Source organism: Callorhinus ursinus, unplaced genomic scaffold (assembly GCF_003265705.2).
Source record: "Callorhinus ursinus isolate GAN/ISIS: 27379988/994484 unplaced genomic scaffold, GSC_fseal_2.0 scaffold35, whole genome shotgun sequence".
Lineage (NCBI taxonomy): Eukaryota > Metazoa > Chordata > Mammalia > Carnivora > Otariidae > Callorhinus > Callorhinus ursinus.
The window spans coordinates 5861426-5870648 of record NW_027397097.1 but is presented as its reverse complement, the minus strand read 5'-3'; the positions used below and the strand labels follow the sequence as shown (position 1 = coordinate 5870648).

At 56.3% G+C, this 9223-nt stretch overlaps 1 protein-coding gene across 1 annotated transcript in view; it reads left to right on the top strand.

The window, feature by feature from the left end:
• The window catches only part of LOC112806341 (guanylate cyclase D-like), a 54991-nt gene that overhangs the window by 38923 nt on the left and 6845 nt on the right, over positions 1-9223 (top strand). The window contains 2 exon segments of the mRNA XM_025848626.1: positions 895-1045; positions 7126-7326. Coding sequence (XP_025704411.1) covers positions 895-1045; positions 7126-7326 — 352 coding nt within the window.

Here is a 9223-nt window from a genome sequence, read left to right as displayed (position 1 = left end):
ACACACACACACACACACACACACACACACACACACACACACACACAAGGAATCTCTGCAGGAAGGGCTTAGGGGGACTTGTCTTGGAGTTGTGTCTGTAAGGCAGTTACCAAATTTTTACTTGAACTATATGCTGTAACATGATTTTTTTTTTAAAGTCAAATTTTCTAAAGATGCCTTTATCCTCACTTGCTGTCTTTGCCATACCTGCAGAAGTTATTTATCTTTATCTATTTGGGGATGTTTGGGGAAGCTGGTGAAGATCAGGGGAAGGGGATACAAAGCCCCCTCCCATGTCTTGGTGTAGCCACAACAGAAGGGCCCGCAGAAGTGCCTTCCTTCTCATGTCACAGAAACACTCTGCAGAATGGACCCTTGTCTTCCCTCTATCTCTGCAACCAGGCTCAAAAGTGTCCCCTGCCAGGTTGATGTGAGGCCCTGGCTGTCACTCAGAGCCTTGCTCTCTTCTCCACGCAAAGGTCATAACCCTAACCTACCCTCCTCCAGGCACATAAGGGAAACAAGTAAGAAAATGAAAGTGTGTGCAGGGTGGGGGGTCCAAGGTCCCTGTCCCAGATATGCCTCATACCCCAAGAGTCACAGAGCCCCTCAAGCCACGGCCTTCTGGCTTCCTAGCAACCATCTGGAGCAGGGGATGGGGCCAGCTCCCCACCTCCTGGGAGGCTGCTGGACACGAAGGCCCGCATGCACACGAGTCTACAACACTTCACCTCTCTGAGCCTGGTCTGAGGATGCCCACGGCGGGGTTGCTGCTGGGAGCAGAAGAAGCCCACGAAGGAGAGGGGCTCTTTGCCAGCACTTGGGGGCTCAAAATGCCCACCCCTGTTGTTCTGGGTGGTGGTCTTATTATTCTTGGTTCTCCTTTTCCTCTAGGGATCCCTGGCAGGACCTCATCAACCAAGAAATCAGGGTGGCATTCGCCAAAGCGCGCCAGAGCGTGGCCAGGCCTAGGAGCTCGGGGAAGGCCTCACTGGGCCCTGAGAAGGGGAACAGAGCGGAGCAGGGGCCTGTGCCAGCCCGGAAGGTCTCGTGCCTAGATATTCCCAAACCCTCTCTTTGCTCCAGTCCCCACAAAGAATTCCCTTGCTGAGCGACCTGGCAGCCAACAGGGTACTCATTACTAAGTGCCCTAGAGCGATATTAATTGATGCATTCCAGTATGAATCCTGTGGGTAAACTTGCCCCTTGACACAAAAACAATAAAAATAGAAATATTCCCTCCCTTTCACGCAGTGCTTTGTTCCTGACAAATCGTTTGGACTCTGAGAGCTTGTTATCATAGAGCTTATTATTCCTCACATCCACAACACTGTTCCCACTGTATGGCTGAAGTGCCTGGGCCCAGAGGCAGGAGCCTATGTGCCCCCAGTGGCACAGCTGTCACAGGGAAAAGCATGACGGGGACCAGGAGCTAGAGCCAGGCAGACGAGGGCCCCCGATTTAGAGGGACTACCTCCTGACGTCACCTCACGTCTCCAAGACTGTCATTTCTAAAATGGGTGTTGACGAGGCCCATGTAAGCCCTGTTCCTGAAACACTGTAAGTATGCTGCCTCCTTCCCTGCCTCTCCTGCTCTAACCAGCCTCACCTTCTGGGTGTCTGTGAGCACTGTGCGGGGAGTCCAGGTTCGCGGGCTCCCAGAATCTCAGGGGAAGGAAGGGTAGCGGAGTGATAATTCCTTAGTTCTTAGGAAAATGAGACTTCTGTCTTACTGGGGGGAGGGGGGAGGCGGGGAACAAACAAATCCACAACCCACTCATTAAATTGGCTTCTAACATCAAAGAGTGCTCACCAAAGCCCCCGGGGCTGATTTCAGAGCAGGCGGACAGAAGCAGGTGGAATTCATTTCCCTGACTAAGGGCAGAGGGCCAGGGGCCAGGGGGCAGGTTCAGCCCTAAACAAACTTGTCCTTCTTCAAAAGACCCCTAGGGAAAAAGACCTGGCACTACATGGAACTGGGGGTCGTTGGAAAAATGTGCCGGTGGGGGGTGCGCTCACAGAAGCTAGGCTGCGTGCGCGTGCGTGCGTGTGTGTGTGTGTGTGTATGGACACGCGCCTGCACCGGAGCACGAGAGAGGAAATGTGAGAGGCTCATGGATGATGTGTGTTAGGAGCCACAAACAGCTGTGTGGTGGAAAGTGCTAGACTCAGCTTTGGGGGACGCCCCTGCCGTTCCTGACCTTGCATGACTTTGGGCCTAACCTTTTTACTCCCGAGTTTCTGGAAATGCAGAACGGGGCCGGTCACCCTCAGCTCCCTTGTGAGAGAGCTCTGTGGAGACAGCACATGTGGCTGAGCGGGGCGGCAGAGGTGTTGAGGAGGGAGGAGCTGCACGTGCCCAGGAGCGGGACCCACCATGGCTTTGTGGCTGCCCACATCTGTGACTGTGGTGTAGCCAAGGGGGTGGCGGGGACAGCAGCGTGGCCCTGCTTCCTCCACTGCACTCTGTTCTGCTCGTGGATTTTCTCTCCTCATCTGTAGAAGGGATGTAGGTGTCTTCGAGGTCCCTCTGGGTGTGAGGCTTTGTGCACAGTGAGTCTCTGTGAGCACCCATGGAGGAAATGGAGACCAGTGTGGTGGGCAGACCCAGGAGACCAGAATTCAAAGCAAGAGCCAGCTTTCCAATGGCATCCCAGACCCCAGTCTCTCGGTGCTCTGGGCTCCTCACCGTACAGCAGGGACCAGGCCCCTGCCCTGCCTGCCTTATGGGGATGCCATTGGGTCAAAGGTGGCAATAGCTGTGAACACACGCTGTCACCTGAGGGGCGCACCCGTGTGTGAACAGAGCTGTGTGGCTCTGTGTACATTATGTGGATGTCGGGGGTGAAAGGGCTCTGAGCAGGCGAGCGACGCGTCTGCATGTGTGTGCCCGTCGGTGAATGTGTGCGTGTTGTCAGGGCGCGCGTATGTGCATTTATGCAGACGCACGTGTGCATTTGTATATCTGTGGGCCTCGGGGGGTCTGCACATGCACTGCTTTAGCTGTGTATGTTATGTGTCCACATGTGTCTGTGTCTGGGAGCAGCACCAGATCTCCATATATTCATGCATTTAAGGTGTGTGTCCAAGTGCACGCCTTGTACGTGTGTGGGTTATATGTCAGACGGTGCCTGGATCCAGCCATGGTCTCCTTGCTCTTGGGCCCCCGGAATGGTGGTGTGAGGACAGTAGGCCTTGTCCTTCTGGCCACCCTCTGAGCTACCCATGTTGAGAAGGGCCGAGGCAGCTCTGTTCTCAGAGGTCCCTCTCTCAGACCCTCCAGTGCAGAACCTGGGGACTCCAGGAGGCAACTCTTGTCTCCAAGGCTGACATACTGCATATGAATAGATGCCCCCCCACCCTCCACCGGGGTACTCGCCTTTCCCCAACCTTCCCTCATCAGCTGGGGATGCCATCGCTGAGTACAAAGGCCAGCGCCGCCTGACTCCTGGATTGTGCCTCTGCCCCGGGGCTGGGCTGGTTTCCTCCGTGCTGGGAGACATTCAGGCTTACCTGTTCTGCACGTACCACTACCGGCCCTGTGCCTGGAGCTTCCATGTACATTGTCTCAACCACAACACTCACGAAGATAGGAGTTAATTGCCCTCCTCCCTGGATGAGGAGACAGAGGCTCAGAGGGGTGAAGTGATTGTCCATGCCTCTGTCTTCTGATAGGAGGTGGTTACACAGTGTGACAAAGGCCCAGAGAAATAGCAGTGGTCCCTGGAAAACTCGAAAGGGGGCAGCCGCAGGGGGCACACAGCTCTTCTGTGAATGGCGGGTGAGGACAGAACCTTCCAGCTGAGGCTGAGGAGGCTTTGAGGAGCTCACACTTCTCTCATGAGGAGCCAGCCTGGCATTTGCATGGGGCTTCCTTGAATCCGTCCTGGTAGAACCCCAGAGATGGGGCCCCAAGTCATGACTTTCATGGTGAGTCAGTGCTAGCTGGTCCCTGTGAAGTCCCCCACCTTTGCCATTACCCTGGTGCCTTGGTTGGTTTCTAGCAACAGAACATTCTTGGCCCGTCTAAGGAGTGGAGTACTCATGATGGCAGACAGAACCACAGGGCTCCAGAAGGTCGTTGCCGGGCCTGGTGATCTGGAAGTGTTTGGTGTATGGTTCTTCAGGCAGGCACAGTGTAGGATGGACTCCCTGGGAAAGCCAAATGCTCTAGCCTGGCCTTCTTCTACTCACGCTGGCTTCACCCCATCTGCGCCCTTCCACTCAACATTCTGGTCATGACAGACTGCTCTTCCCCAAACCCTGAATGATGCCACATCTTAGTCTTGCCGTTTTCTCTACCTACACTTCTTTCTCCTTTTACCCACATTTGGCGAACTCCCAAACACCATTCAAAGCCCACCTAGAAACCACCTCCTCCTGAAACCCTTTCTCAAACCACCCCCTATATGTAATCAGTAATTGCATGTCTAACCCTCACTTGATGGCAGGAGCTGTGTTTAGTTCATTCCTTTAGCCCAATGCCCAGAAGGAGGTGTGCAGTGGGAAACTGAATGGATGAACTGACAAACTAAAGAACTAGCTAGCCCACAGTTTTCCAGTGAACAGTCTCCCCTCCGCAATGCCAGTTCCTGAGCTCTCCTGCCTAGTTTCTCCTCTGCTCTTCTCTGTGTTGGGCTTGCTTAGTCAAATGCTGAGCTGGGACCCTGCACGCCAGGTATGGGCAGTGTGTCAGCCCATGGCTTCCCTTGGCTGCCCTGTCTCTCCTCACCACCACCCCTCCTGCGGCTACGGGTGCTCTCACCTCCACCCCAGCACTAGCGTGGGTAGTCTTCCCTAGCCCCTTGCTTCCCACCCCATCTGGCCAACTCCTCCTCACCCTCCACACCTCTGTTCCTCTGCTGCCTCCTCCAGGAAGCCTTCCCTGAAATCCTTGCTTCACCCCTGCATACTGCACGAGGGGCACCTCCTCTGGTCCCCAGCCGCCCAGCCCCCTTGTCCCGCCCTGTCCCTGCAGACTCGGGGCTTCCTAATGGCAGGGCTGGGTCTAAGCCCCCTTTCTGTGACCCCAGTAGGGGAAGAACTACAATAGGGCAGGGGAGGTAGAGGAGGCCACTATGGTGGCAGGTGAACCTCACTTTGAGGAAATCCACCTGCACAAAGATCCAGGTTTGCTCAAAGACTGTTTGAGCTGAGTCTACGCTCTTCTGGGGGGGCGGGGGCTGAAGTGACATAGAGCAGGACAAAAGGGCCACACGTTACTGAACATGTGGTGTGTGTGTTGTCTCACAGAGCCGGTCTTGTAGCCCTAGGCAGGGGGTGTCATCATCCCCACCGCCGCTGTGTTTACCTGGGGCTGTGGGACGTCAAAGCCTGGGGTCTTTCCGGAGGGCCAGCGATGCCCCTCTTGTCCCAGCTCCAGCCCTGGACTCACACAAGCCATTCCTGCTGGGAACTTCAGTCTTCCCACTGGGCTGTGGGCAGGGTGGACTGAATCTTCAAGGTCCCTTTCCAGTTTCAGGGAGTCCTTGAGACTCTTTCAGAAGTCCACTAGGGGGCAGGCAAGCTGTTCCAGAGAGAAGCAGGAGCCCCTCGGGCCACCCCAGGATTCCCTGCCCCTCCCCAGCCCCAGGCTCCAGGGGCTGACTGTCCAGCCAGAAAAGGAGGTGGGGCCCCACCTCACAGAGGAGTCCTGCTGGGGGCTCTCTCTGATGAGTGAAGAACAATGAGAGGACAGCAGGTCTCAGTGTCCTTTCCCCGTCTAAAAAGCCTGGTCCAAGTTGGCTATGTCAGAGTTTTGTCCAGTCTCCAGAAATTTGCACTCCTATTGAATAACACCCAGGTGACATTCACATGGCCCCCCATACCTTTCCCTGGGAGGCAGGTGTTGTGGTCCCCATGCATGGGCAGGAGAATGAAGCTCTTGTTGGCAGTTCTCTTCCATCGCTGACTTAGATCTCCTTCTGGGCTCCAGGCCCAACATCTGGCTGCCTGCTGGGCATCCCCCCAGTAAGCCACAGATCACCTGACTGTGCTCTGCCTGGTCACCTGGTCAGAAGCAGGAGTGATCACCCCCCCTCCCCTGTCGTTCCCATGACTCTCTCCCCAACCACCATCCCCACCATCAGTCCCCAAGTCCGTCCCACCCACTACACCAGCCTCTGCCTTTGTCCAGGCCCCACTACTGAGGTCCTCGGTGATGGCATCGACCTCCGGGCCACTCTCCTGCCTCCATTCCCCATTGGCCCACGCCATTCCCGGTCTACCTGCAGCACAGACCTTGCCGTGTCACCTTCCTACCTAGCATGTTCCCACAAGGTGCCCACCCTACACCCACACCAGAGCTCTTCACCAGGGAGCTCCTGCCGATGGACCCTTCCCACTGACTCCTCTGGCACCCAGCCCTTTCCTTGCTTAGCCCCATCTTGTCCTCTCAAATTGCTCAGACCCTCCCACTCAGCTCAAACCTACAGGACTGCTATTATGAGGCATTCTTATTAGTAGTTTTAATAACCCCCTAATATCTGGACTCAGTGGCCTGGAGGCTGGGTGACCATGGTGTCCAAGTCCCAAATCCTAGCTTGAGGAACATCACAATATCCACTGGGCCCACCTCCCAATTGTCATCAGGTGCATGGCCCTGATGGGGAAAGATAGGCTGTGGGGGCAGTCTGTGTTTTCCCTCTGTGTCCACCTGGAGCCCACAAGCAGCGCTTTGACTTAGCCCTAAAACCAGACCCAACTTCCCAGTGCATCGTGAGAAGTGGAGAGTTTGCTGGAGATCTCCCGGGAGCCAGAGAAGAGATCACATCACTGCGTCATATAGGTGGACTTTGTGGACCCCTCCCAGCCCCTCAGGTCTCCCTCCAGCCCCCTCCCTCGCAGAGCCACCGCCCCTCCTTTCCCCCATGTCCCCCTCGCCTCCCAAGCACCTATGTTCTATGGTCCCAAAGCAACCAGCACCCAGCCTCTGCATCCTGCTTCATTGGTAGCTGCCCGAAGAGCAATTGATACAATTGATCAAAGGCCCCAGGAGCCTTTTAAAGGGCCGAATCAGGCTCACCTGCCTGTGGGGAGCCCATAGGAGGGTCTTCATCCCACTGAAAAGAAGGAACCGGTATGGACGGAATACCTGCGCTTTAAGCGTCGCCACGATCATGCCAGGTAGACATTATTCTCCCCTTATTTTCGATGAAGCTCTTGAGACTCAGTCCAAGGTTACCCAGCAAGCCAGGGGCAGAGCCAGACCTCGACTCCAAAGCCCCCACCACGTGCGCCACCCTACCTGCCTTGTTGGCCACGGCTGCACACTACATGGAAAAAGCCGACGCGGACGCGGTGACGGCCTCACCCGCCAGTGACAGGGTGGGACCAGCCAAAGGAAATGGGATGAGCTCTGGGGTGAGGTCCAGAGGAGCAGGAAGGTGAGGCTGGGCCCCGGGTGAAGCCAAGACCAGCAGCCAGCTGTCCGGATGGCGGGTGGGGATGCTGAGCGGGCAGACATCAGAGTGTGTTGCGGACAGAGGTCAAAGTCTGTGTCTGCAGTGTAGTGGGGCGGTGGGAGAACGGAAGAGCGAGGGCGCCAATGGATTCTGGCCATCCAGAAGCCTTTGCGGGGCCTTCCAGGCACTGGGCAAGATGTCTTCAAGGCAGGCAACCCTAGGGAGGGTGGTCCTCTGGTGACTCTAAACGTAGAGAGGGACAGAGACAGAAGGGGGAGGTGGCGGTGGGGAAGAGCAGGAGAGAATGGGGGGCAGGGAGAGTGGGAGTGTGGCAGAGATCACTGAGCACAGTTGGGCGACAGCAGGAAAGGAGCTGCTGGAGGATGTATGTGGGTGCGTGATATGGAATCTGGTCCCTGTGAGTAGTGAAAGAGACAGGAAAATGGGAAATGTGACATGGGCTTGGACCCCCAGGGCCATCAAAGTGTTTTAAGCTGGGAGTGACCTGGTCAAATTTGTGTTTTGAAGAGACTCCATCTGGCCGCCACGTGGAGGATGAATGGCTGGATGGATGAACCGGAAAGGGAGACCCCGGGGCAGGAAGGTCTCCTGCAGGGAGGGCGAGGAGAGGAACAAGCAGGCCGAATGCAGAGGGAGACCCAGGAGCTTCCACATTTAAAGAGCAGATGGAGGAGGAGGAGGAGGAAGAAGAGGGGCCAGAGAAGGATCCGGGAGGAGGTGCTGGAGAGGTGACATTAGAGCCAGGGAGGGCGTCACAGGGTGGGTGCCAAGGGGAGAGGGCGATTCGGGAAGGAGGGAGTGGGCAGCTGTGAAGCAGCCAAGTGACCAAGGGACTGAGGAAGCTGGCGATGAGCTGGTTGACTGAGGAGACTGGAGACAAGTGGAGGAAGAAGGGAGACATGTGGTGGGTGGGGGGGGGTTGGAAGCGGGGGATGGACACAGCAAGGGCAGGTCTTGCCTGGAGACAAAGGGACGGGGCAGTAGCTGGAGGGGATGTGGGTCGGCCTGGGAGGGGTTTGGGAAATAGGGGAGTGTCCACGCTGAGGGGAGAGGCTGCAGGGAGAGGGGCTGCCGGGTCTCCTGAGAGATGACCTCTGCCAGCGGGAAGCAGAGCCCGGCCCCCAGGACGCCAGGCGGGCCCTGATGCGAGCAGCAGGGAGGGCGGTTTCGGGGGTCTGGATCAGGCCTCAAACCCAGCTCTCCTGCCGCCAGCATACAGAGGAGAGGGAGAGCAAGCAGGCAGAAGTCACACGGCCCAGGAGAGGCCAGAGAACAGCAGTCTGTAAGGCTGAATACCCATTCCCAAGCTTCCAGACCTAGTGAGAGGGGCTGGCTTTGGGGACAGGGCCAGGCAGCCAGTGCTTAGGAGACAGGATCCAGCCCTCTGCCTCCTGCAGCCCCAGCCTGGCCTCTAAGCTCCCGGGCTCCTGAGCTCCCAGCATGCCATCGGGATGAAGCACAGGCTCCCTGGGAGGCCACAGCAGTCTGTCAAGCTGTGTCCTTTCCCTTCTTCCCTTTCACACCCCAGGAAATCAGCCACTCAGCTCGTGTATGACCTGCTTTGGAGAAAATTGGAGTCACAAGCAATGTGAGGTCACAGCCTAGTTCCCATAGGCATGTGCACATGTGTCTATGTGTGTGCACTGGGTCTGGGAGCCTGGGGATTTTAAGTCTTTGCTGTGTATATGGGATAGAAGTGTGTTTGTGGGCAACGTATGTGGTGTGTTTGTGACTGGTGTTTGCACAGGATACATATATATATATATATATATATATATATATATATATATATATATATA